Source organism: Halichoerus grypus, chromosome 1, assembly GCF_964656455.1.
Source record: "Halichoerus grypus chromosome 1, mHalGry1.hap1.1, whole genome shotgun sequence".
NCBI classification, from domain to species: domain Eukaryota; kingdom Metazoa; phylum Chordata; class Mammalia; order Carnivora; family Phocidae; genus Halichoerus; species Halichoerus grypus.
Window position 1 is genome coordinate 58,834,980 of NC_135712.1, and position 25,704 is coordinate 58,860,683.

Consider the following 25,704-nt stretch of genomic DNA (forward strand, 5'->3'; position numbering starts at 1 on the left):
TTAAGATTTTATTTATTTATTTGACACAGAGAGAGACAGCAAGAGAGGGAACACAAGCAGGGGGAGTGGGAGAGGGAGAAGCAGGCCTCCCACCGAGCAGGGAGCCCAATGTGGGGCTCGATCCCAGGACCCTGAGATCATGACCCGAGCTGAAGGCAGTCACTTAACTGACTGAGCCACCCAGGCGCCCCTTTTTAAAAATTATGCCTACAACATGTCATGTTTTGTTTCTTTTCTGAAAAATAGTTAAGCATATTTCATTGAAAATAAAATGGATAATGCCTGGTATGATGCAAAAGAGCTCCAAATGTATTTGAGCAATGAAAAACAACCAGACTTCATGTTTTGTTTTAGTTATTTCTTTAATTTTTAAAAAAGGAGTGTTTATTTAAAAGTAAAATGGAGAAGACTAATTAATTTGGAAAATATTTGTAAAATTGAAGAAAGAGCATGATAAAAAAAACACTATGTAGTAGTGATTATATATTCGTATTGGAAAAGTTGGAAGGAAATGTATCAAAATAAGTGATTATCTCTAGGTTAGGAGATTAAAGAAATATTTAGAATTTATTACTCTTCCTTTTGTGTATGTGAATTTCTACAATCAATAGTCATTGCTTTGGGCAGCAAAAATTTTTTTTAATTTGATATGGAGAATTAAGACATTTAAATAATGATTTCTTCTTAATTATCTGAATGTCTTAAGTGAAAATGTTTCAATTTATCCAGATAACTAAATAAATTATTTAATTTTATCACTGCAGATGTATTCTTAGGCTTACATAAGCACAGCAAAATTTTAAAAGCAGAAGTAAATCCCAGCATATAAAGGAATTTAATACATGACAAAGCTCTATTTCAATCCACTGGGATAAAATGGCACATATATAGTAAATGTAACTGACACAACTTACCTGCCTAGAAGAAAATAAAATGGAGCTGTTGCTTTGCAGCATAGGCACAAAATAATTTCAGAGGGATTAAAAGCATAAATGTAAACAATAAAATATTTGAAATACCAATCCCCTGAATTTTCTTTGTACATACAGTCTAGATGTAGTAGTTTCCAATGGCAAAGATAAAGGACAAAAGGCAGATTGGAAAAAAAAGTGTTTGAAATATGTATAACAGCTAAAGAGTTAACATTTGTAAGAACTATTACATATTAAGTAAAAGTCCATACCATAGAAACATAAACATGTGATCAGAACTTCATAGAAGAGAAATCCATTCAACAAACTTAAAAAAAAGACATAAAACCTCACTAGTTGGGGCGCCTGGGTGGCTCAGTCGTTAAGCATCTGCCTTTAGCTGGAGTCATGATCCCTCAGGGTCCTGGGACGGAGCCCCGCATCGGGGTCCTGGGACGGAGCCCCGCATCGGGCTCCCTGCTCATCGGGAAGCCTGTTTCTCCCTCTCCCACTCCCTCTCCCTGCTCAGCGGGAAGCCTGCTTGTGTTCCTGCTCTCTCTGTGTCTCTCTCTGTCAAATAAATAAATAAAATCTTTAAAAAAAAATTAAAAACCTCACTAGTAATCGATATGCTAACAATGAAATATTCTTTTCTGACTAGCAAAAATTAAGTGGTAAACCTACTGCTAGTAGGGATCTGCGGTAAAGGATTTTCTCATAGGATATCAGTGGAGATGTGAATTGTTACAGTCTTTTTAGTAAACAATCAGGCAGTATCTGTTAATATTGAAAATATATATTCTTCCATCCAGCAGTCCCACTCTGTGGCGTCTTTTCCTTAGAAATAAAGACAAGCTGGGACACCTGGGTGGCTCAGTTGGTTAAGTGTCTGCCTTGGGCTCAGGTCATGATCCCGGGGTCCTGGGATTGAGCCCCTTGTCGGGCTCCCTGCTCAATGGGGAGTCTGCTTCTCCCTCTTCCTCTGCCCCTCCTCCTGCTCCTGTGCACTCTCTCTCTCAAATAAATAAAACCTTAAAAAAAAGGAAAGAAAGACAGGCAAGCATTTACGTGAATGTTGATTACAGCAGTGTTTTATAATAGCAAAACCTGGGAACAAAGGGAATATCTGTCAGTAGGAGTATCATTGTATAGATCATGGCACAGGCATATCATGGAATATCTTTCAAGTTATTAAAAAATAGGAGTTAAATCTATACTGATTAGTTGAAAGGATCTCCATCATGTATCTTAAGTGACAAAGGCAAAGTTAGAGAAATGTATGTAATGAGATCCCATTTTTGTAAAACAGTTGAAAAAACACTTTTGTGTGTGTGTGTGTATGCTTAAACAGTTGTTAACATTGGAAGGAGGAAATAAGCAAGAGAAAAAAGAAGGAAAGAAAAAAGAGTACCTGCAATAACATATGCATGTAAAACTGTTTACACGTGTCTATAGAAGATGAATTGCAGGAAAAGATAGTCACCAAAATGTTTGGTAGCCATCTCAGAGTGGTTGGATGGGCATTTCAGGTGATTTTTACTTTCGTCCTTACACTTTTCTAGATTTTTGTGTTTTTATTTTTTATAATGAACATAGTGTTTCTGTAATTACAAAAAACAAAACCATTGACATTAAAAAAAAATAAACATTCTGATAGGGCAAAGAAGGAATTAGTAAGGAGGAAAATACCACTTAAAATTACCAGAAATGGCAATTATCTGAAATATTTTTTGACTCATTTATTCTCATGTCGGAGGGGAAAGTGTATAAATTATCCTGGTAACTCCATAAGTTTGCCTTAATTTTGTATAGGTGGTAACCATTGTGTATTCAGTAAGAAATTGTCATTAAAAATGTGCAGGGAGGGACACCTGGGTCGCTCAGTCGGTTAAGTGTCTGCATTCGGCTCAGGTCATGATCTTAGGGTCCTGGGATCAAGCCCTGCATCAGGCTCCCCGCTGAGCAGGGAGCCTGCTTCTCCCTCTCCCGTTCCCCCTGCTTGTGCTCTTTCTCTCTCTCTCTCTCTCTCTCTCTGTGTCAAATAACTAAATAAAATCTTAAAAAAAAAACGTGCAGGGAAATGCTAGGCATTACCAGATTGGGTTGCAAATATACCTTTTATTTTTGTTGTAGTTATTAAGTTTTCCAGAAATTCTTTATGCCTGGGAGATACAGAGCATATTGCACAAATATGGGGTATATCACCTGACTTAATCATATGACAAAATAATAAGGAAAAGTCCACATTTGAGTTTTAGTTAATTAAAAAAACCCAAAAAACTAGATACATGAGTAACTCTCCTTAGGAAATCTTCAAATAAGAATATCTTTCTTTTTTTTTTTTTTTTAAGTAAGCTCTACGGCCATCATGGGCCTTGAACTCATGACTATGAGATCAAGAGTCACACGCTCTACCCACTGAGCCAGCCAGGCGCCCCTCAAATAAGGTCTTTAAAGAGGCAAAATTAAAAGCATTGACAATTATTTAATACTTTATTTCAGTCCTTTTAAGAGACTGAAGTTAATACATCGTTTAAGGCTGTAATAGAAAATGTCAGGGACAGCTGGGTGGCTCAGTTGGTTAAGCGTTTGCCTTTGGCTCAGGTCATGATCCCAGAGTCCTGGGATCAAGTCCCGCAGCAGGCTCCCTGCTCAGTGGGGAGTCTGCTTCTCCCTCTCCCTCTGCTGTTCCCCCTGCTTGTGCTCTCTCTCTCTGACAAATAAATAAATCTTAAAAAAAAAAAAAGGCAGATGCTTTAGAGTTGGATTTGTTGCATGCTTAAAGCATCTGTATTTGTTTCTCATGTTCATCTTCTTTGTTTTCCTCTTTTCATTACCAGTATTATTAACTTGATAGTATATATGTTCTTTATCACAACACATACAAATTTCTTTTTGAAAAGAATTGGGATATATGTAAATAACAAGTAATTTTCAAGCAGTATTGAGAGGCAACATAGCAAGGAGGTTAAGGGCATAAGTACTGGAAATAGACTGGGTCACATCCTGGCTCTGCTACTTCCTAGCAGTGTGACTTTGGGGGAAGTTGCTTTTATCTTTCTTAATTTTTCTCAGCTTTAAAATAAAGATAATAAGAGTATTTACTTTGTTAAGTGTTGTGAGGATTAAATGAATTATATAAGAAAAGTGATTAGATAACTATTGGCACATAAGATCTATATAAATATTTGCCATTATTATTTAGTTACTATGCTCTTTGTTCAGTTAGGTATATATAGTAATTTTATTACTTGGCTTGTTTTAGCACTCATTGAATCATTCAATAATATTTTTAAACAAGTTGAATGGATAATACATGTACAAATGCAGTAAAAATTATGTACTTATATGTGTGTGTTTTCTCCTTTCTCAATCCTTATTTTTTTTCACAAAGGTAATACCTCTTCACATTGTTCTGGACATTACATTTTTCACTTAGCAATGTTATCTTGGCGATCTTTCCACATTTGTACAGTTAAAGCTACATCATTCTTTTAAATAATAGTCTAGTATTCAATTGTACTAATGTGTCATCATCATCATTTGTAACATTTATTGAGAGTTTACTACTGATCCAGGCACTTTTCTTAATGTTTTAGTTGTATTCATTCATGGAAGCCTCACAGAAACCTTATGAAATAGGTGCTGTATTTGTCCCCATTTCATAAATGAAGCAAATTAGGCATGGGGTGGTTAAATGCCCAGCAATGTCACACAATTCATAATAGGACTCAGGATTTGAATCCAGGGCATCTTTCCAGAGTCTATCTTAATATCGCCGAGTATTACAGTATTACATACTATAAATAGTATGACAAGTTATTTAACTAGTCTCCATAGTAATGGATGTTTACAAACTTTTGCTATAAGGAACAGGCTATAATATTTTGATAATAGGACATTTTGTACACATTAAGGAAATTCCTGGAGATGGAAGAACTGGGTCAAAGGATATGTACATTTTGAAATCTGGTGGGTATGGCCAAATTACTCTCCAATTTAGCAATGAACAAAAGTTCAGATTTGTCCTCAGTATTGTGCTGAATTCTGCCAAATCATTTAGCTTGAGTCTTTGGGAAGCTGAGTAGCTAAATGCCTTGAACATTTCTAGCATCCCTGAATTATGAGTGATCTACCATCTTGTGATAGCATAGGCTACCCATCATATCTACTCAGTGTAGCAATGTCAGTGTAAGAACAAAGTATGACATTTGGACTTCCTGTTACTTTCAAATAATGGTAAGTATTCTCGTTATGATTTGCAGTGTTGCCTATGTGATTTATGCGTTGAAATGCTATAAATTGAAGTTTGAATGTGTACCGTTGAAAGAGCAAAATGCTACAATTGTCAATGTATATTATTAAAAGAGTAAAATGCTATGATTGTTAATAATTGTGAAAGTTGCCAATTTTATGTACCAAAACAGTTATGTAAGTGCTTTCAAATAATTAAATAGGGAATCAGATTGCCAATTAATAAGACCATTGAGAATGTGATAGCTAAATGTACGAACAGTTATGTATTTTCTTGTGAAAAATGGGTTTTCAGTAATCGGTAAGTCCCGGTCTTAGGTGATGAAGAATTAGGCAGTGGGCATTGGGGGGGGGGGGGGGGGCTTTATTCAGCTGAGTTACAACATCCACAGATTGTTTTATTTATTTATTTATTTATTTATTTTTAAGATTTTATTTACTTATTTGACAGAGAGAGACACAGCGAGAGAGGGAACACAAGCAGGGGGAGTGGGAGAGGGAGAAGGAGGCTTCCCACTGAGCAGGGAGCCCGATGCGGGGCTCAATCCCAGGACCCTGGGATCATGACCTGAGCTCAAGGCAGATGCTTAACGACTGAGCCACCCAGGCGCCCCATCCACAGATTGTTTTAAATATACTTCTGCTCAGTGTCCTCTGTCTCATTGGTTTCAAGAAAAGGAAAAAATTATCATTAATTCAAAAAGCAGGCTGACTGACACCAAATTCTTTAATGTGATCCAAAGCAGACACTTAAAATACAGAATCTGCTCAGGTCCCAGCTTAGTGTACCTACAGTGCTCGAATGTACCTACGGTACTTGAATGCAGATTTATAGTACTTGCTATTGTTCAGCAGGGTGTGTGTATGTGAGTGTTTTAAATATGATCTCATCCTCACCCAAAGATACTGTTGGATAACGAGGGTGGGGGAAATACCTATAAAGAGGCAGAGATAAACAGGCTATCAATTCTTTATTGTGAACTATTTCTACTTCAAACTAGAGCAGTATAAAACAGTAGACAATAACTCTCCCTCTACCTTTATCCTCCGAATGAGTCATTGAACCATAGCAACTTTGATATCCAAAATATTAGAGCTTAACCTTCATCTTGGAAGACAAACCTTTCTATACCTCATATTTCAAAAATTCATTCAAGATAGGGTTAAGATTTTCCCAAATCCTCATCCAAGATACTGCCTTAAGTTCTGTTCTGAAAACATAGATGAGTAAGTACTTTAAAGGCATATCTGACTAATGTATTCCTGAGCTGTTAAGTATTCCCAGGACTTGCTGAACTTGACAGTATTGAAGTGTGCTCATACAGCCTTATCAGGAGCCACATAAATTCATTTTAAACAAACAGACAAAAACCTGTTTGGCTGTTTTTGATGGTTCCCCCTGTGATGTTCCTGGGGTTAAGATTCTCTTATGAGTTTCATAAGCCATGTGTCTTTTATAATTATTAGTTGACAAGTAAAAACAAAAATGAATGTGATATATACTATGTAAGCATTTATGCCCTATAGGAGTCATATTACTAATACTTTGTGCTTTTGAAAAAAATAGTTTTACTGAGGTATAATTGACATACACATATTTAAACTGTACAGTTTGATGTTTTGATATATGTATACACCTGTGAAACCATCACTGCAATCAATATAGTGAACATATCATTACCTCCAAAAGGTTTTTTCTCATGCTTCCTTGTGATCCCTTCCTTCCATACCTCCCCACTATGCATTTCTAAGCAACCATTGATCTTTTTCCTGTCACTGTAGGTTAGTTTGCATTTTCTCAAATTTTACCTAAATAGAACCCTTTTTTTTTCTGTCTGCCTTTTACTTACCATAATTATTTTGGGATTTTTTCCAGGTTGTTAAGCGTTTCAGTGTTTCTTTTTTTTTTTCATTGCTGAGTATTATTCCATTGTATAACTATACCACGATTTGTTTATCCATTCATCTGTTGATAGATATTAGGGTTGTCTTTCCACTTTTTGGCTGTTATGAATAAAGCTACTATAAACATCCATATAAAAGTCTTTGGACATAAGCTTTCATTTCTTTTTTAAATTGTTTTTATTTTAAGGTATTTTTTAAGGATCTTATTATTTTTAAGTAATCTCTACACCCAGTGTGTGGCTCGAACTAATAACCCCCAGATCACAAGTCTCATGCTCTACCAACTGAGCCAGCCAGGTACCCCCATAAGCTTTCATTTCTTATGGGTAAATACCAAGGAATAGGACAGCTGGATCATATGTTAGGTGTCTGTTTAACTTTTTAAGAAACTGCCAAATTGTTTTCCCAAATGCTTGTGTCATTTTACATTCCTACCACCAGTATATGATAGTTCTAGTTCTATATCCTTACCAACATTTCCTATGGTCAGTCTTTTTAATTTTAGCCATTCTATTATGTGTGGAGTGGCATTTTATTTTGCTTTTAATTTGCATCTTTCTAGTGATGTTAAGCATCTTTCATGTAGTTATTTACCATCCATATATTTTCTTTGGTGAAGTATATGTTCAAATCCTTTGATCATCATTTTAACTGTGTTTTTTTAATCCAGTTTTGAGAGTTTTAAAATATATTCTAGATATGTCCTTTATTACATTTATGCTTTGCAAATATTTTTGCCCAATCTGGAACTTGGCTTTTTGTTCTAACAATATTTTGAAGAGCAAAAATTTTTAACTTTCATGAAGTACAATTTCTCAATTTTTTCTTGTATGGATTGTGTTTTGAGTATTATATCTAATAAATCTACCTAGTCCAAGATCACAAAGGAAGTTTTACGGTTTTAGGTTTTACATTTAGGTCTACCATCCACTTTCAGTTTATTTTTGTATATGCTACAAGGTATGGATTGAAGTACCTTTTTTTTGCATTTGCATTTAGACTTGTTCTACCACTTATTAAAAAACTAACTTTCCCCACTGAATTGCCTTTGCACTTTTGTCAAAAGTCAGTTGTCCACTTATATCTGTGTTATATAGCCATTTTGAGCTAATCAATGTTTATAGAATTTTAAATAATAATACCAGGCAGAACAATAGAGATTTTATCTATTCTTTGTAGAATAGATGTTCTGTTGGTGTTCAAGCATTCATAATAAGCAAAATAACCATTAAAATTTCAAGATTTTCAACATTTCCCACTCAGCCTTTGCCAGTATTGTCACTGAGCAGTATTTAGTAGTTGTCTACTATGTGTCAGGGTGCTTTACTATGTAATTGGGGTACTCAGTAAATGAAACAGGTACAGTCCCTGTTTCCCTGGCATTTACAGTCTGGCAGTGGAGACAGACATTGAACAGCTCTGTTCACAGATTTTTAATTACAGCAGTAGCAAGTATGACAAAGGAGCAATATTGAAGACCGGGAACACATACCAGGAGGAACTGGAAGTTAATTCCTTAGCAAACCATACTATTGAAAACTTCTTTCTGTAATTAAATCCTTCTCTCCCACAGCCACTTTAGTTAAATAAACCCTAGTTGTTATTAATCATGGAATACTAGGCAAACCATTAGAAATGCAACTTCTTGCCCTCTGAATTGGAAATGTCTGTGAACTTTTGACTAAACTCATCCCTTTAAATCCATGTTGTAAAGTGTTTTCTAATCTATACTAGGCAGCATTCTTTCCCACTTCTGTGCATACTTTATCCTTTAGGTCATATTTTCACTGCAGAGATTTTATGAATTCCTGAGTTGAAGGTGAACCTGTTTATGGTAATGCTTCTTTTAACATTGGGTTAATCTGTCTTTGTACACTTTGTAAACCTTCTATCTCTTCTATTCCATCCATGAAATAAGTGACAGGACAGATCCATTTGAATACATAAATATCACTTTATAATACAAATGTAATAGCATTTTCACTGCAACACTGTTGGTGCTGACTCTCCTATGTATATTGTTCTCAGATATGTGTATTGCTTATATTTGGCCAGGTTGGCTGTTCGTGATATGTTTGCTTGGGAAAACAATCCAGAAAATTTCTCCTTAATTAACATTTAGAAGAGTGATACGGTAATTGTAGGCAGTTTTTAAGAGAAGTTTCTTAGTATTTTGAGCAGTGACTTTTTTTTTTTAAGTAGTTGAAAATTTTCTAGGTTGATTACTTTTAAAGGGGATAATTCTCGGGGCGGCCTGGGTGGCTCAGTCGTTAAGTGTCTGCCTTCGGCTCAGGTCATGATCCCAGGGTCCTGGGACTGAGCCCCACATCAGGCTCCCTGCTCAGCGGGAAGCCTGCTTCTCCCTCTCCCACTCCCCCTGCTTGTGTTCCCTCTCTCCCTGTCTCTCTCTGTCAAAAAATAAATAAAATCTTTAAAAAAAGGCAGGGGGGGATAATTCTCATACATGACCGCTGACATTTTTTTTAATTGGTATGGTCACTTCAGCCACAGTTTATCTGAGACAACCTATCCAAAAGCCAAACAGCCATTGCAGTGCTCAGAGGCCATGAAGGTTAAGGGTCCTCTCAGAAGAGAATTTGCTAAGGACAGTGCTTGGTACTCTGAACTTGGACTTGCAGACTATTTAACACAAGAAATTTCATTATTATTATTAAATACACTGGGGTTGGGAGAAGACTGTAGGATTTCAAATAAACTAATAACTTCATTTTGTTATTAGATCTTTTTTTTTTAAGATTTATTTATTTATTTATTTGACAGAGAGACAGAGAGAGAGCACAAGTAGGCAGAGCAGCAAGCAGAGAGAGGAAGAAGCAGACTCCCCGCTGAGCAAGGAGCCTGATACGGGGCTCTATCCCAGGACCCTGGGATCATGCATGACCTGAGCCGAAGGCAGCCACTTAACTGACTGAGCCACCCAGGTGCCCCTTGTTATTAGATCTTCAAGCTATTTCTTGTTTTTCACTTTTGCAGTGTTAAACACATATGTAAATAAATTCTTATCCACATGTCAAATATATTCCCAGAGGTACAATTTATAATCAGAGGGTTTGAACATTTATTTTAAGGGCCTTGTTGCATATTGCCAAGTTGCTTCCTATATTTCTTAGAAGATAATAAACCCAAATTGATCTTTCCTTGATGGTTATAGGTCATTCTTATGACCCTTAATTCACAATCTCTTTCATTATCTACTTTTTATTTATTCTTGGAGTGTAGCTCTCTAATAATTTGGTATTTTGTTACTTTAAATCTGCAGTGATCTAAAATATTAGGTAATAATTTTTAATTATGCATAAATTGAGTCAAGACAATATGAAGGTCTCTTGAAACTGTAGAAACTTAAAGACAGTCATTTTAGCAGTTTAGAAATCTGTTTTTCTATTTCTTAGTCTTGATTCTAATGATGGTGGACAAGTCTGACCTCCTTCTGTATAAATATTACTGTACTGTATTCAGTTTTAATACCGTATATTATTGTTTCTAGGAAATACATTTTCCCCCCACATTTTAACAACTGTGAAATTAATATCTGTCCTGCAATTTCTGGAGTGTAATAGAAGAGTATGTTACAATTGATGGTATCTTAGGGGCGTCTGGGTGGCTCAGTCGTTGAGCGTCTGCCTTCGGCTCAGGTCATGATCCCAGGGTCCTGGGATCGAGCCCCACGTTGGGCTCCCTGCTTGGCGGGAAGCCTGCTTCTCCCTCTCCCACTCCCCCTGTTTGTGTTCCCTCTCTCGCTGTGTTTCTCTCTGTCAAATAAATAAATAAAATCTTAAAAAAAAAAAAATGGATGGTATCTTAGATGAGATGAAATATGGTATTACTTCTAGGTAGGAGTGTGTGTGTGTGTGTGTGTGTGTGTGTGTGTGTGTTTAAGAATTGCTCTTTTGAGACATCAGCATGAAGAGTATCCTTATGGATCCTTAATTGGTTGCCTTACCTTGGCTTCCCCCAGTCAGTAAGTTAAAATCAATAAAAGTATACTAGCAAATTGTAAAAGATAAAAATAGCAAAACGTGGGAAGCTGTCTTGGTACCCAGTAAGGATAATTATTTAGGTAAGCTATGGTATCCCTTTAATGAAATATTATACAGTTTAAGATGATACTTATGTGAGAACTCTCACAATATGTGAGAATATATTACAGTATTGATTACAAGTATGTCAAAAATAGTGAAGAAATAAGTCAACATTTAAGTGATGAGACTTACCTCTGAGTATTTTAAAAATTATAAGCATGTTGCTTTTGAAAAAAAATTTTAAAGAAAAGTATGTAATGCTTATTTTCTTTACTATTTATATCATTTGGCTCTCTTGGCTTTTACATCGTAGGTAAGTTAGGGTATAAATAAAGGACTTTCTTCAGGGACTCATTTTTTTCAACCTGAAATTGAGAAAATGTTCTAAAAATTCACAAAAAGTCAAAAGGGGATATTAATGTTAGCTTCACTAGAACTTTTTTTTTTTTTAAAGATTTTATTTATTCATTTGAGACAGATAGAGAGGGAGAGCGTGAGCAGGGGGAGAGGCAGAGGGAGAGGGAGGAGCAGACTCCCCGTTGAGTTGGGAGTCTGACATGGGGCTTGATCCCAGAACCCAGAGATAATGACCTGAGCCGAAGGTAGATGCTTAACCATCTGAGCCACCCAGGCACCCCTTCACTAGAACTTTTTTACACTCCAGTTTAAGTTTTCTAAGAAGTAAGAAAAATAAGAGGAATTTCTCACTCAGGTACTATTTATGTAACTTCATTGTTCCAAATTTATGACAGCCTATTAACCAGGAAGTTTCCACTACTATTCCCTGTTATTAACAGTAACAAAATTGAGTCTGTTTTCATTAATATTCTTATTTGCTCCAAAGATGGTCATTTTCCACTTAGATATGCCCATTTATTTTGCACTTCAATGACAGTCGTCTCTCTCTCTCCCTCTCTCTCTTTCTTTCTTTGCTATTATAATCAGTTGGTTAGGTTTGTATTATAAAGCTAGGCACTAATAAAATAATGGCATTTGCACTGTTCTTTAAGAATCTTAGTTTTTGGGGACACCTGGGTGGCTCAGTTGGTTAAGCATCCAACTCTTGATTCTGGCTCAGGTCATGATCCTTAGGATGGTGGGATCGGGCCCTGCATCAGGCTCCACACTCTGTGAGGAGTCTGCTTCTCTCCCTGTTCTCTCCCTCTACCCCTCCCCACCCCCCAAATAAATAGATAAGTCTTTTTTTAAAAAAAAGAATCTTAGTTTTTTAGGTGATGGATATCTTAGGAGCAGTCAATTCTTGGTGGTTCTACTACTTATTCTTTAGTTTGTGAATGATCTGTCACCTTTTTTTCTTCATCACCCTTTTGCCTACATAATAACCTTTGTAATTCTAATATAGAGTCAGCTACTAATGAAAAACAGGTACCCTTGGTTTTAAAAAAGAAAAGGTAATAGAGCTATTGGGTGAAATAAGGTCTTTTGAATGATTTGTTGTAAAATGCCTACACGTTAAAACCAGACTAAATCTGGGCTTCACCACTCTATAGCTCTGTCGTGAGTAGGTGGCTTAAGTCACAAAACCTATTTCCTAATCAAACACCACCAGTGTCATAAGACTTAAGTGTTAAATGAGATGTGCCCATTTTTTAACATAATGCCTGGAGTGTGATGTGTGCGTGATGAATAGTAGTTAATATTATCTATTTTCATTTTTGGACATTTTTATCAAGTTACTGCTGTGCAAGGTACTTTGCTGTGTGTAGGAAGGGGCCAGAAAATAATAAACATGCTCCTTGAAAGCAGGGATATTCAAGTATATTCATATAATGGCTTATCATTGATCATAGGCTTCTTGCCTATAAATTGATACCATAGAACTTATACAGTAAATACAGTATTTTGGTTTCTTAGCTAAAAACTTTGGACTATCACACTCTATAGTACCATTTTATTTATAAAAATTTGAAGTGAAAGGAATCTAATTGCTTATTTCTAGAAATGCTATAAAAATTGTTTGTGGGCAGGCCTGTCAATAAACCTAGAGCATATGTAGCTGATAGTTTGAATTCTATTCCCCCACTTAATTGTCCACCTAGCTTTTATATTTACTATTTCTTTTACAGGAATGCCTTTATTTTGATAAATGGAGGGGTGTATGTGTGCATGTTCTCAAAAAGTTTTATTCCAGCAGGAATAAATTTTTCCTGATTCCGTTAGTCTGGTTTGCCATCTGTGATTTTTCTGTACTTCTCTACTCTTTGGTTCCCACTTTTGTCTGCACATTTCCTTATTGTCCATCTCAGTAATTTTTGTAAACTATTTAAGTAATGATCTATGGTTGCCTTTATTCTTAACATTTTGGTCTATCCATTCTTATTTATTTATTTATTTAACTTTTTTTTTAAGTAGGCTCCACACCAAGCATGGAGCTCAATGCAGAGCTTGAACTCATGACCCTGAAATTAAGACCTGAGCTGAAATCAAGAGTTGGACGCTTAAGTGACTAAGCCACCCAGGCGCACCCATTCTTCTTTTTTTAAATAGCAATATGAAATATATAGAACATAAAAATATTTATTCTTGAAACTCCTTTCTTCTTGGGTTGGTTAATTTAGTAGGCCAGTAAAAGCAACAAGGACCCAGATGCAAAGTGGCCTGTTTGTTTTGATTAGCTCCAACAAAGTCCCAAGTTGGCTGCACGTCCCATGCAGGTGAACACATCCCAAGGGGAAAAAAGTATTTCTCATGGTCTGTATCTTTTAAAAGAGCAAAGAAATTATTTCCACAAGCTTTCCAACAGACTTCGCCTTACCTCTTATTGGTCAGAACATCATTATATGCTCATTTCCAAACCAGTTATTCTCAAAGAAACTAGAATTACCTTGATGGGCTTACCAAAATTGGAGCCAACTTAGGGTTTTGTTGGCAAGATAAAAATAGAAACTAGTTAAGCATAGTCATCTGCTGCATAAACCATTCTAATGGAGTTGCTGGGTGGGTAGATTAAATAAATAGGAACGAGTTTCACAAAATGATGTAGTACTGTACTCTATAAATACAAGGTAATGTTATTAGCTGGAATTCTACTTAATTTTATAACTTTTTGACTAACCATAAGAATATCAAACAGATTTATGATGCCTTTTTCTAAGAAGGTAAACTGTGTACAAAATGAAGTATTAAGTGCCCCAGGATTTTATATGTAAATAATATTGTCCTGGAACCTTGGTATATAGCTCTTACATAACACCTCATACTTGCTCCCCAAGAGCCCCCATTATTTCTGGAATAATGAAATTCCCGTATAGTGCATCAATCAGTAGCAATTTAGAGAGGACCTTGTAAAATGGAAGAAACAGAACTGGGCCTCGGTGTTGTGATTTGCCACTGCAGTGTTCTGTAGCATGGAGGAGAGACTGCTGACTGATTAGATCAGATGGTTGCCTGTGCTAACTTTCTGGATTTTTCCCCTTCTACAGCAGGGTTTTGTTTTGTTTTTAATTTTTTACAAGTATGGGTGGAAAACCCTACAATTTGTGACTATAGGAATCTTAGTTGTAAATTGCATTTACTTTTTATCCTCAAAGTAGGAATCAAGTGAGTAAAGGCAAAGTTTATATATAATCATTGAGTTGATTTCTCTGTGAGTCAACTATGTATGCCACATTGTTGTTGTTGTTTTTTTAAAGATTTTATTTATTTATTTGACAGACAGAGACACAGCGAGAGAGGAACACAAGCAGGGGGAGTGGGAGAGGGAGAAGCAGGCTTCCCGCCAAGCAGGGAGCCCGATGTGGGGCTCGATCCCAGGACCCTGGGATCATGACCTGAGCCGAAGGCAGACGCTCAACAACTGAGCCACCCAGGCGCCCCTGTATGCCACATTGTTTTAAAGCAAGCAGTTGTTTTTAAAGTAGGTATCATGCTTGGGGCGCCTGGGTGGCTCAGTTGTTAAGCATCTGCCTTCGGCTCAGGTCATGATCCCAGGGTCCTGGGATTGAGCCCCACATCAGGCTCCCTGCTCTTTGGGAAGCCCGCTTCTTCCTCTCCCACTTACCCCTGCTTGTGTTCCCTCTCTTGCTGTGTCTCTCTCTGTCAAATAAATAAATAAATAAAAGTAGGTATCATGCTTTTTTTTAAATGATGGAAAGCAACAAGAGTAGGTGTATATTGTAATAGGAAGGAGTTATTAAATAGCATATAAAACAATGTAGCATGAAATCATATGTTATTTTGGATATTATGAAGATTTGGGATAAGATTAACTTTCAGTGTAATGTAACTTGCAATATAATTTGCTTATTTCAAGTTAAAATGTTTTGGGATGTTGTTGTCTTATACATCTTTTTTTTTTTTTTTTTAAAGATTTCATTTATTTATTTGACAGAGAGAGACACAGCGAGAGAGGGAACACAAGCAGGGGGAGTGGGAGAGGGAGAAGCAGGCTTCCCGCAGAGCAGGGAGCCCGATGTAGGGCTCCATCCCAGAACCCTGGGATCATGACCTGAGCTGAAGGCAGACGCTTTATCGACTGAGCCACCCAAGTGCCCTGTCTTACACATCTTTAAAAGCCTATGCTTTTTCACATAGAGGCATAAGCATTAAATAATGAAACAGAAGAGTTTAGTGTGGAGTATTTTTTTTTTTTTAAAGATTTTATTTATTTATTTGACAGGGAGAGTCAGCCAGAGAGAGAACACAAGCAGGGTAAGTGGGAGAGAGAGAAGCAGGCTTCCCGCCGAGCAGGGAGCCCGATGCGGGGCTCGATCCCAGGACCCTGGGGTCATGACCTGAGCCGAAGGCAGACGCTTAACGGACTGAGCCACCCAGGCGCCCCTAGTGTGGAGTATTTTTATTTCCACTATTTTCATAGATAACAATGAAGGGTGACTAATGGATACAAAGTAGTAGTATGTTGTACGACCGTGCTTATCAAACTGCCAAATGCTTAGCCCTATTCGGTGATTAAGTCAATATAAGTCTAATGAATAATTTTTATTTTATTTGTGGAAAGGAAGCAATTTCATATTTATCTTTTAAAACAGATATTGTATATTAATAGAGTGCAAAACTTGCTTGGATTAAGAGAATGTACAAGAGCATACAAAGACATTTTTCTGGGGGTGCCTGGGTGTCTCAGTTGGTTAAGTATCCAACTCTTGATTCGGCTTCCGTCATGATCTCAGGGTCTTGAGATGGAGCTCTGCTTCAGGCTCAGTGCTGAACATGGAGCCTGCTTAAGATTCTCTCTCTCCCTCTCTCTGCATGCCTCCCCCGCCCCCCGCTCACTCAGAGAGAGAGAGAGAGAGAGAAAGCACGTGCATTCTCTCTCTCTCTCTAAAAAAAAGAACTTTCCCTGCTTACAGTAGAAAGCTATAATATCCTGTTCTCTGTCAAGATTGGGAGGAGATAGAGGGGTATTTATTCACTGTTTACTTGTTTTTCCCCTACTGGAGTGCTTTGGTGAAAAAGCTTTAGAAGTACAATGGGAACCCTTATCTCAGTGCTGTGGGAATTGAAAATTTAATGTTCAAAAAAGCTTATTACCTTGGAGCAGTCCATGGAAGTTTCTCAAAGTGTTTAAGTGTTAAGAAGCTGGAGCCAAAAACTTCTGGACCTGGAAAACATATTTTCCAACTCTATCAGAAAGAGTACTTTAGAAGTTAAATAAAGAGTTAAATAAACTCTTAATTGGGACTTCTGTTCCTATAACTACTGATGATGGGTTCTAAGTTTTATGTTGAAGGACAAAAAGCAAGTTCTGGAAGAAACTAAGGCTTTGGTTGTATGGGGACCTGACGTCTATGTCAGTTGCTTGACTTAGCCCAAGCATTGTCCTAAGTGCCCTACTTTCTAAAGCCACTTTTGTATTTCTTTCCTCCTTTGCAGAATAACTAGTTACAAGATAACTAAGAAAACAGGCCAAAGATCGTTGTGGTTCAAGTGAGAGTCTAAGTTTTAGTTATCCAGGGAGTAATTATTCACTCTCTTCATTATTTGAGCATTTTGGGTTCTCTGGAATCAGATGCCAAAAAAGAGTCTATTGTATAAGATGTTGGTTAGGGATCGACACATGTGAAAGGAAGGGGGCAGACGCCTAATTGGGCAGAGAAGTTGAAATCCAATTCAAGCCTGGAAAAGCCTTAGCTGACCCTGTGGGGAGATCTGGAGTGAGTATTACTTGTGAGAGTATCCCACATCTGGTTGACATGGCTGGGTCTTTATACCTCCGCTTTGTTTGGTCACCAGGTGCAGGTGGCCGGCGAAGGATGTGAATGTTGGCCAGGCAGCTCTCTGCATCTGAGGCCAACCCTGAAGGAGTGACAGCTACTGGCTGTCCGCTGACAATACTCCCTGTCCTTTCTTGAAGGAGAATCTGGATGCTGCATCTTCCTGTCTAATTTGATAACACTGTTGCCTGGAGGCAGAGACTATTGTCCTTCCTACCATATAGGATTGTTTAGATGCAAACGATAGAAATCAGCCTAGTTAATTGAGGCAGAGAGTGCAGGGCTTAGGGAGCATGGGCATTTGAGTCAGACTGCTGAGGTTCAAATCCTACCTGTAAAGCTTGCCAATTTTGGGATCTTGGGCAAAGTTACTTAAATCTCCATTGCTTGGGTTTCCCATTTGTAAAATGGAAGTGGTATTAGTGGGTATGAAGTTATTAAGTAACTAACTATTCACTGAGTGCTTATTTTCTTTGCCCAGGCATTGTTTTCTTTGCCCTCATGAAACTTGCATTGTAGGTAGTGACACAGGTAATAAAAAAGTGAATTAAAAAGAAAAATTATATTCTTTCAGGTAGTTGCTATGAAGAAAAGCAGGGTAAGAGCATTGAGGATGACAATGGGAACAGGGGGACTATTTCTGGGAGTGAGGAAACACTTTCCAGGCAGGTGCACAGCAAGCGGAAAGGTTTGAGTTGCTGGAGCCGAGATTAAAATTTAACTGTGTTAAAACATCAAAATGGACAAAACTCCTGGGAATTCCTGCATTTTACATTTTAAAAACTCATGTTTTCATAATTTTCTTACTTTGTCCTGAAAGATGTATTAAGAGCTGTTTTGGGGATGTATTTGCAACCACTTCTCTGCATGTAACACAATGGAGTAGAAAAAGCTAAGTTACACATAATCATTATCATATATTTCTCTTAACATTGACTTTTTAAAAAGTAGAATCATCTTGATTTGCTATAAAAGAATATTAAACAGATGAATGCAGGTTTGTGGATCTGGTGAAAGCATCTCTAAATTTATAGAATTATTATTTAGGCTCTTAATTCTCTTATTAGTTTGATGTCACTGTTTCTATTGTCTGCTGTCTTTGGCATAAATTAAATAATATGTGCCTAAAAATAATACAGTTGAACTATAGAATCATTAGTTTCCGTGGTGGCTAGAATTATTCAGCTGAGTGATAAACCCGCAAGGCAGCTGAATCATGAATAACCCCTTTGATTTCCACTAATCATTGCTCATACATTTGGAAGTTCTCACTGTTGTTTTAAAGGGAACGTATATAAATACTTATTTTAAAAAATTAGAACAGATACCTGTATTGCCTCATGAACTCTCTCCAGAATACCTTCATGAACCCTGGAAGATTTGAATCATCTATGAAGAAGCTCTACTGAATCATGTCTCCTTGTTTATCCTTCAAGACTCTGCTTACCCTGTTCTAAGTCATTCCTGTCCTGCCCAAGTCCAGGTTTGATGCCTTTGCTTTATGCTCTTCCAAATCAGCCTGACAGCTCCTATGAGAGCACATGTGTCACTTATTGTAACTACCTGTTTGCCTTTATATCCCACCAGGCCAGAAGTTCCTTGGGGGAGAGATTGTGTCTTATTACTCCATTATATTTTATATTTTCAACCTGTAACACATAGCACCTGGCACATCTTCGATGCTTAAAATCTATTTAGTTTTAAAAAAGTTACGGTAATATACACTTGATAGCTAAGAAAAAAACGAGCCAAGTGACTAGATTTGGTTCAAGTAACAGGAAGGTAGGAATATACTAGGTACTTTTTGGAAATTAGGCAAGATTAGCTTGTATTAACAGAATACAGTTAGTAGTCATCACCATTACTTTTCTGTTAGGCTTACTTTTAGGCACCATGCAACAACCCCATTAGATTTTACAGATGAAACTGAGGTTCAGAAGTTTGAAAGAATTTGATTTGCCTGAGGATGTAATTTATAAATTCAAACTCAATCTTTCTGACTCAAAAGTCTTGGTCTCTGTTTTAATTAAAAGAAGCAGCCAGGACAGATGAAATGGTACACTTCAGTTCTTACTTGCATAACATTTAGAATGTTATTTTTTATTTTATTTGCTCCCCTTTAAAAGAAACATTGAGGAGCACCTGGGTGGCTCGGTTGGTTGAGCATCTGACTCTTGATTTTGGCTCATGTCGTGATCCTCTGGGTTGGGTCATGGGATCAGGCTCCACGCTCAGCACAGAGTCTGCTTGTCCCTCTCCCACTGCTCCCCACCCCCCCCACCCCACTCATGTGCTCTCTCTCTCTCTCTCAAATAAACAGAATCTTTAAAAATAAATAAATAAAACAAACATTGATATTTTGAAATCCTTCCAGAAAAGAGTAGCCTCAGGAGAGAAAGAGCTGAAAAAATTTTTTGAGAGTTAAAGGCACTACAGAGAATTTCCTTGGGAGAGGGACATCCTCTGTGTGGCTACAGTGGTTGGAAGAAATAGGGCCAGAGGGTAGAAGCAATGGAGAAGTAGATTTATGTGGGATATAAGACACTAAGAGGAGATTTTTTAAAAACAAAATGGCTTTTTCAACATTGAAGCCCTACTTAAATAGTGGTATTACTGATGAAATTCTTGTAAGCATTTTACATTTCACAAGGAACATTCAGCAAATTTGTAATTCAGTCACAACTGTGGGGTAGGTATTAGCATTATTACTTTTCAAATGAAGATACGAAGAGATTTTGATTTGTCCAGATCCTCCTGCAGCATGTCACTGGTAGAACCAGGGTGTCTAAAGTCCGCTGACTCAAAATTTCATGCTATTTCCACTTTAATCGGCAGGTGACCATGTATCATGCATGCTATGTAGGAAATATCCGTATTTGAGGAAGAAGTTAGACTGTGATTATCACGTTGTCTTCTGACTTTGAAAATTTCTTTTTCTGAAGATTAAAATTTGACCTCATTTGTTTGTTCACTATTTCTTTGAAGACTTTGCCCAGCCCATTTCCCAAAGAAATGTTTGTCACTAAACTTTGTTTTTTTCTTGTTATCTAAGTGGTTTCTAGAAAAATTTGTTCTTTTTATATTCCAGTCTTTTGCAGTTCCATAGCTGCTTACTTAACAGTCCCTTTTTCTGCATCTTAAGGAAGCTGGAAAATCCTAGTAAACCAATTTCCCCTTTTCTTTACTTCCTCCCTCAACTGCCCTTATTCCAGTTTAATTTTCCTATTGAGAACACAACAATCTTTGTCTCTTTTATTGTGACACTTGTCACTGTGGTATCTGGTTTATTTTTTTCTTTCTAATTCAGTTCCATTGTTTCCAGTGGATATAAGTATACCCTACCCTTTATCAATAAATTACCAGCCTTGATAGTCTCTACCTATCACCGATGCCATGTTTAAGTTCTTGGTACTTTTCTTGACCCTTTGATCATATGCTTCTCACTTGCAAGTCTCCTGTATCTCCATGTGGTTTTCATCTTTGTTTTCACTCATACTTGTTTCTTTAATCACTCAGCTCTTCCTTGTTAGCCTTATCCACCATTCCCCTTCTGAAGCCACAGAGTGTACCAAGCCAGAACTCCACTGTTAATGACTTCATTGCTACACTCTCCTCCCCAATTCTTTCATATCTTGGTTAATGGATTACAAATTGTGCCGCATGGAGTATATGTTTCCGTAGTGATCCTTCAGTGGCTCCAGAAAGACAAAAACAATACTCAGCCCTGCTTGAATTAATCCCCAGATCTCAAGGTTTGTTTTTACTTTTTCTTTCTGTATTCTTTCTGTCTGGACTCAACTTAGTCAGCCTCAAAACTTACTTTCCACTTACCTGTTCCCCTTACCTCATCCATATTGGTTTGCACTTGTCCCACATCTGAATCAAGTTCTCCTCTGTTCCCAGTGTGTTGTCATTTTGGAAGGCAGCTGTGCTCCACCACTATACTACTCATGCCCAGTGTGTTGTGATTTTGAACACTAAAGTCATTTTGCTTTATAGTACATTTGTTTAAAGCCAGTGAAAGCTCCTTTTATTCACAGTCCTTAGTCCCTAAGTTCCCTAAGTTCAACACAGTGCCTTTTCAAGGTAGGAGCTCAATAAACATTTAATAAATTGAATTCCATTGACACTCAAGCCATAAGTTTCCAGAGCTTTTCAACTTCTCATCTTGCCTGCATTCCCTCCCCTACTTTAATCTGTTAGTTGAATTAAACATCATCCTTCTCATAACAGTTCCACCTTGGTTGTTTCCTATTGTTTATAGGCTAAAGTCCACTTGGTATTCATTTCAAGACCCACACATTAGTCTGTCTACCTTTGCATCCTTATTTTTCACTGTTGCCTTAATATAAACCTTTTATTCTGGTCAGACTGGTCTGTTAACTGTTCCTGCAAATTTTATTTCCATTCTTTTGTTCTTGTTATTTCCCCCACCTGGAATGCCTTTGCTGTCCTCCTTTTCGTAGTTTATGCTAATTCTACCTGACCTTCAAGAAGTCTTCCCTAAACATTCTAATCTTTGTAATTTTAGTAAATAAGTGTGTATTATTTGGTACTCAGTTACATATTGATCTGTTACCCTTACTTTATGGTTGTTTGGGGACATTATTAGCTTTTTATATGCACATGTATTTTTATCTCCCTTATTAAATTGCCAATAATTATTAAGTTAGACCAGCAATCAGAAATAAACTTTCTACTTTGACATCTGCAACCAGTTTTCTGTTTAGACTTGAATAGTTCATTCTTTGGGGTTTTTTTGAGATTGCACGCCCATAAATAAGTTGAACTGAATTTTTTAAACTGCTCTGTGTTCTGCTTTAAAAAAAAAAAAGAAGAAAAAGGAAAATTGCTTCCAAAAAAATTATAGATAGATAATACATTAAAAATTTTTTTATTGTAAGATATAATTTGTCAGAAAAGTTATAAAGGTGGGTAAGATATTGTAAGATACCTGTCAGAAAAATTATAAAGATAGATAATACATTAAAAAAATTTTTTATTGTAAGATATAATTTGTCAGATGGTGAAGAGTAAAGCAGGGAAGGAGAGAGGTATGTTGCAATTTTCAATAGATGGCCAGAGAACCGCCTCAGAGAAAGCAACATTTAGACCTGAAAGAGGGATAGGAGTGGCTATCTGGGAGAATACTCCAGGCAGCGGAACAAGTACAAAGATCCTGGGGCAGAATGTATATGTTTTTGAGAAATGGCAAAGAGTTCAGTATGTGTATCCAGAATGATTAAGGGAAAGAGTAGCTGGAGAGGATCTTAGAGTGGTAATGGCAGGGGGACAAGATGTTATAGGGCTGGATAAGCCATTGGAAAGACTTCATGTTGTTTATTATGCTCCTTGGTATATTCTCTGGAATACTTTGCATAGGAATATGTAATTTTGAATTTTAATAACTGTAGACTATCCAGGAATGAGGTACTTTAACCAAATTTTAAGAATTTTATATTTTACTCTGAAAAAGTGGTAATAGCTCAAGAATAGACCAATGATGAGAGTTGACTACTTATGTCAGTTCTTTTGCTTTCAGGTTTGTAATTATAACTTTTTTTTTTTTAAACCATAGGTAAATTAACATGATGGATTTCTCCAAGCTACCCAAAATACTTGATGAAGATAAAGAAAGCACGTTTGGTTATGTGCATGGGGTCTCAGGACCTGGTAAGTAATATGTAATAATCTCAATAGTAAAGATTCCTAACTTCAATTAATGTCTTTTCAAGGTTTTTTGGGTAAAATACACAGGTTTCTGTTTACCTGTATAAGTTCTATTTGTCCCTAAAAGATTTCATAGTTGCTATAAGAATGTGGTAATACCTCCATCATAAGAGCTTCTCTGGCATTCATTATCTTAATTTGATAATTATTGGGCACTAATTTGTGACATCCTATTTATTATGTAAATGTATAATTGGTGTTCAGAGTTTTAGATAGGTCTTGATTTTTTTTGTTAAATCTGAGGTAAAAAGGCTATATAAAGTTTATAGTTTTTAGTATGTAATACCTTACAGATAATGGGCATTCAGTAAATATATGTTTATGTCATTTGAACTGAAATACTTTTTTTCAGAGCATTTCTCAACAATATCATCCTTGGCTCTTTGTATATTTAAATCTCTCTGAACGTTAATTTCAGATATTGCATAACTAGCTATCTGTGGGAAAGAAGTTTTATGACGTGAGAGCAATAGAAAGCAGTTTAAAAACTTTGTTTATTCTGCCAAAACTTGGAGTATTGCATTTTAAATGATAAATCTCATTCTAGTATTCATTTTATTCCAACTGCAAAATATGATTCACAGTTTTCCATAGGTAAACCTGCTCATTGATTTATAATCCTTAGTGCCATGAATATTTTTCCTTATGTCTTTTTATAAACCTCATGCTGTAGGCTTTTTTGTTTTAATCACAGTAGAGGTGATCACCTTTTTTTGGTGTTTATGCAAATGAAGTCAGTCAATCACAGTGTTTATTTCTCCCTATGAAGCTTCTATAGCTTAGAACTTGGTGTTTGAACATGAACTCATTGGCAAAAATACATTTCACTGTTTTCAACCTCTTGCCATTCTGAGAAACAGTTTTCCCCTTGATGATCAGAGGGGTCTTTAGGAAAGTCGGGCAACACTCAAGAATTTTTAGGGAAAAGACAAAAAAGAACACCATCAAAAGAGTTTAGGTAAAAATATTTTTCTGAAACTTGTAGTTAACTGCTCCTGGAACCTATTTATTATTCTTAAGTACTTAATAAAATGATAGAGAAATGGCATACTTTGGGGCTTATGAAATATGATTTAAAATTTTAGGGGCACCTGAGTGGCTTAGTCACTTAAGTGTCGAACTCTTGATTTTGGCTCGGGTCATGATCTCAGGGTTGTGAGATTGAGCCCGGAGTCAGGCTCCATGCCGGGTGGGGAGCCTGCTTCAGATTCTCTCTCTTCTGGGCGCCTGGGTGGCTCAGTTGCTTAAGCGACTGCCTTCGGCTCAGGTCATGATCCCGGGGTCCTGGGATCGAGTCCCACATCAGGCTTCCCTTGCTCTGCGAGGAGCCTGCTTCTCCCTCTCCCTCTGCCTGCCACTCTCCCTGCTTGTGCTCGCTCTCTGTCAAGTAAATAAATAAAATCTTAAAAAAAAAAAAAAAGATTCTCTCTCTTCCTCTCCCTTCCCCCCACTTAAAAAATAATAAAATAAAATTTTAGTTGTTTCTTTCATTTCAGTTCATCTTAATTATTCTTACATAGTAGATATAGAGGTAAATATTTATGAAATTAACAAATCTTCATTGTTCTAACCCAAGTTAATTAAATATTAATACTTTAATGGTTTCTACTTGAATATTACCTAATACATAGTTCTAATTAATTGTATCAGAAGGCTAAATATTAAAAATACAGTTATTCCGGAGGCGCCTGGGTGGCTCAGTCGTTAAGCGTCTGCCTTCGGCTCAGGTCATGATCCCAGGGTCCTGGGATCGAGCCCCACATCGGGCTCCCTGCTCAGTGGGAAGCCTGCTTCTCCCTCTCCCACTCCCCCTGCTTGTGCTCCCTCTCTCACTGTCTCTCTGTCAAATAAATAAATAAAATCTTAAAAAAAAAAAAAAAATACAGTTATTCCTACACATATCTGAAAATGTACGACTTTCCCTGCCTCCCAGAAAAATAACTTTTACTTACTAGACAACATGATCTAAAAGTAAGTAGAAATTCTGGTTCAGTATTTATAAGAAATAAGGATTCTTAATCAGGACTTCACCCAGTGGTGATGACTGATTATAAACATCCTTATGAAAGGATGAAAGGTCTGTGAAAAAAAAAGTATTATTATTTTTTAAAGATTTATGTTTTAGGTAATCTCTACACCCAACATGGGGCTCGAACTCACAACCCCAAGATCGGGAGTTGCATGCTCTGCCAACTGAGCCAGGTGCCCCTGAAAAAAAATTTTTAGATGCATATGTGAGTTTTTCTAGGAAGAGCTGTCATTAGTTTATCAAAGGGGTCCTTGTCCCAGAAGAGTTTTAAGAACCACTAATATGAAGTGTTAGAAATGAAAATAAAGATGTTATTTTAAATATTATTTCTCAAAGGAATGGTGACAGCACAGCAAACTGATAATTCTGTGGCATTCTACCATGCTACTAGCTAAAGCTCTTGTGCCAGTTTTAGTTTAAAAAATTTTTTATTGTTCCCAAATCCATCATTCCATGTTTTATAGCAACTTGTGTTGATCAAAATGTGTCTCAATGCTGCTAGGTAAGAGTTTGCCATATAGAACTTCAGATTTTTTGAAAATAATTTTCATACGTATTATGTAAATGAAATGAATAAGCTTTAGCCTAACAAATTTATTTTGTTTACCTGTATATTGTATGCTAAAAATGCATATTTT

General features: G+C 36.7%; 1 protein-coding gene across 3 annotated transcripts in view; it reads left to right on the forward strand.

The window, feature by feature from the left end:
- ATP6V1A (ATPase H+ transporting V1 subunit A) overlaps positions 1 to 25,704 on the forward strand; it is a 59,536-nt gene that overhangs the window by 5,521 nt on the left and 28,311 nt on the right. For 2 of the 3 annotated variants that reach the window (XM_036107160.2, XM_078066255.1), the window contains exon 2: positions 22,886 to 22,980. In XM_036107160.2, coding sequence (XP_035963053.1) covers positions 22,896 to 22,980 — 85 coding nt within the window. In that variant the 5' untranslated portion in view covers positions 22,886 to 22,895. Of the gene's footprint in view, positions 1 to 18,662; positions 18,791 to 22,885; positions 22,981 to 25,704 lie in introns of those variants that run through there. The other variant, XM_036107161.2, reaches the window with a different exon arrangement.